At 45.3% G+C, this 916-nt stretch overlaps 1 protein-coding gene across 1 annotated transcript in view; it reads right to left on the reverse strand.

The window, feature by feature from the left end:
- LOC106127292 (glypican-6-like) overlaps window positions 1–689 on the reverse strand; it is a gene marked incomplete at its 3' end in the record, with an annotated part of 5797 nt that extends 5108 nt beyond the window's left edge. The window contains exon 1 of the mRNA XM_013325379.1: window positions 375–689. Coding sequence (XP_013180833.1) covers window positions 375–506 — 132 coding nt within the window. The remainder of the gene's footprint in view (window positions 1–374) is intronic.
- Between the last annotated feature and the right edge of the window lie 227 nt (window positions 690–916).

Raw genomic sequence — 916 nt, forward strand, 5'->3', positions numbered from 1 at the left:
GTGCCGTCTTGAATATTGATATTCGTTTTATAAAACTCTGTGCTGCCAAAATTTGCATGAGACAATGTGTCGGCCAGCGCGGCGCCGCTGTCAATTGTTATCGATCGTAGGAAGCTATGGTGCAGTTTGCGAATTATTAATGTCACGTGTGACTGAGCGGATATAACATTGTCAAATATTAACAGTGGATATTTTCGACTACCGACAGTATTTGCTTAGTTCTAAATTTTTTTTTTTAATCCTTATATATTGTTACGTAGGCACAAGACTACTGTTCCTAACCACACTTCAGTATGAATAGCAGGTTGAAGGTCTGTAGATTGGATGGTAGATGGTCCGTTGTTTGATGAGCTGTGCTGTGTGTGTGGGTGTACCTGCATCATATTGCGCACGACATCCGCGCCGGCACGCAGCGCCTTGTGGAAGGTACGCGTGGCTACAAAGGCTCGCCGCAGCTGCACTGACAGCTTGTGCGGCACGTCCTCGAAAGGCTGGATGTCGCGCATATGCTCGTTTACGCAACGCAAATACCTGTACACAGAAACAGTATTAGAGTTTGGATGTCGAAACGATGGATGTAGACGGCTCAGGACCAGTCATTATGGCGTTCGATGGGGGAGACCTATGTGTAGCAGCGGACGACCGTAGGCCATATGGATGTATAAAATGAAGTGTCAAAATCATAAGAGGTAGCGACTCTCAGATGTTTTTAATTTTAATTATCGTCAATGAAAAAGCACACTAAGGTAGAGCAGAGCATACACATTTACCTCAAAAGATTTCGCTGCAAATTGAACTCAGAGTATGAAATTACAGGCGAAACGCCAAAGCTCTGTGAAAAATCTATAGGCAAGGATGGTATGTCGCGGGTAACAAAGCACGCTCGGTCTCGGCAAAGCGGCCCTCGAGTGTCAAG

This window comes from Papilio xuthus, unplaced genomic scaffold, assembly GCF_000836235.2.
Source record: "Papilio xuthus unplaced genomic scaffold, Pxut_1.1 DF824793.1, whole genome shotgun sequence".
In the NCBI taxonomy this organism is placed as follows: Eukaryota; Metazoa; Arthropoda; class Insecta; order Lepidoptera; family Papilionidae; genus Papilio; species Papilio xuthus.